The sequence below is a fragment of the Austrofundulus limnaeus genome, unplaced genomic scaffold (genome assembly GCF_001266775.1).
Source record: "Austrofundulus limnaeus strain Quisiro unplaced genomic scaffold, Austrofundulus_limnaeus-1.0 Scaffold494, whole genome shotgun sequence".
NCBI classification, from domain to species: Eukaryota; Metazoa; Chordata; class Actinopteri; order Cyprinodontiformes; family Rivulidae; genus Austrofundulus; species Austrofundulus limnaeus.
In genome coordinates this window covers 1-528 of record NW_013952896.1, presented here as the reverse complement: position 1 = coordinate 528, position 528 = coordinate 1, and the positions used below count along the sequence as shown (strand labels likewise).

The 528-nt window shown below is 41.7% G+C and overlaps 1 protein-coding gene across 1 annotated transcript in view; it reads left to right on the top strand.

Moving 5' to 3' along the window:
• eaf2 (ELL associated factor 2) overlaps positions 1-338 on the top strand; it is a gene marked incomplete at its 3' end in the record, with an annotated part of 3,183 nt that extends 2,845 nt beyond the window's left edge. Inside the window, 1 exon segment of the mRNA XM_014025721.1 lies at positions 172-338. Coding sequence (XP_013881175.1) covers positions 172-338 — 167 coding nt within the window.
• Between the last annotated feature and the right edge of the window lie 190 nt (positions 339-528).

Genomic DNA, 528 nt, shown 5'->3' with positions numbered 1-528 from the left:
CTTAAATCAAATCATCTGTTATACAGACTTAAAAAACAGGTTATTTTTTCAAGTTAAATGAGTTTTAAACATTTGTAAACAGTCTAATTACTGGTTCACATTTTATCAAATTCAAACAACTGTCTAAGCATATAAGATATTCAGTTAGTAACTGTTAATGTGAACTGTCAGGGCCGAGGGCAGCAGTAAAATCCAGTCTCGTCTGGAGCAACAAACCAGTCGGCTGAGCCAGCAGATGAAGAGTAGCAGCAGCACTAACAAGACCTCCTCCAGCTCCAAGAGCTCCCCTCCCAAAGAGAAAACCTCTCCGCCCTCACCCATGGATGACATCGAGAGAGGTACTGTGTCCGTGTCTTCAAACTGCAGCTTCAGTCAGGATTTAAAACCATCCTGTAGCTGCTGGAGTCAGTTTGTCCTTCTTTTTAACCAGGGTTTCGACAAGATTGTAGTTTTTTTTTTTACAACAAATGTTACCTGCCCGACATGAAAAGTTACCTGCCCGACATGAAAAGTTACCTGCCCGACATG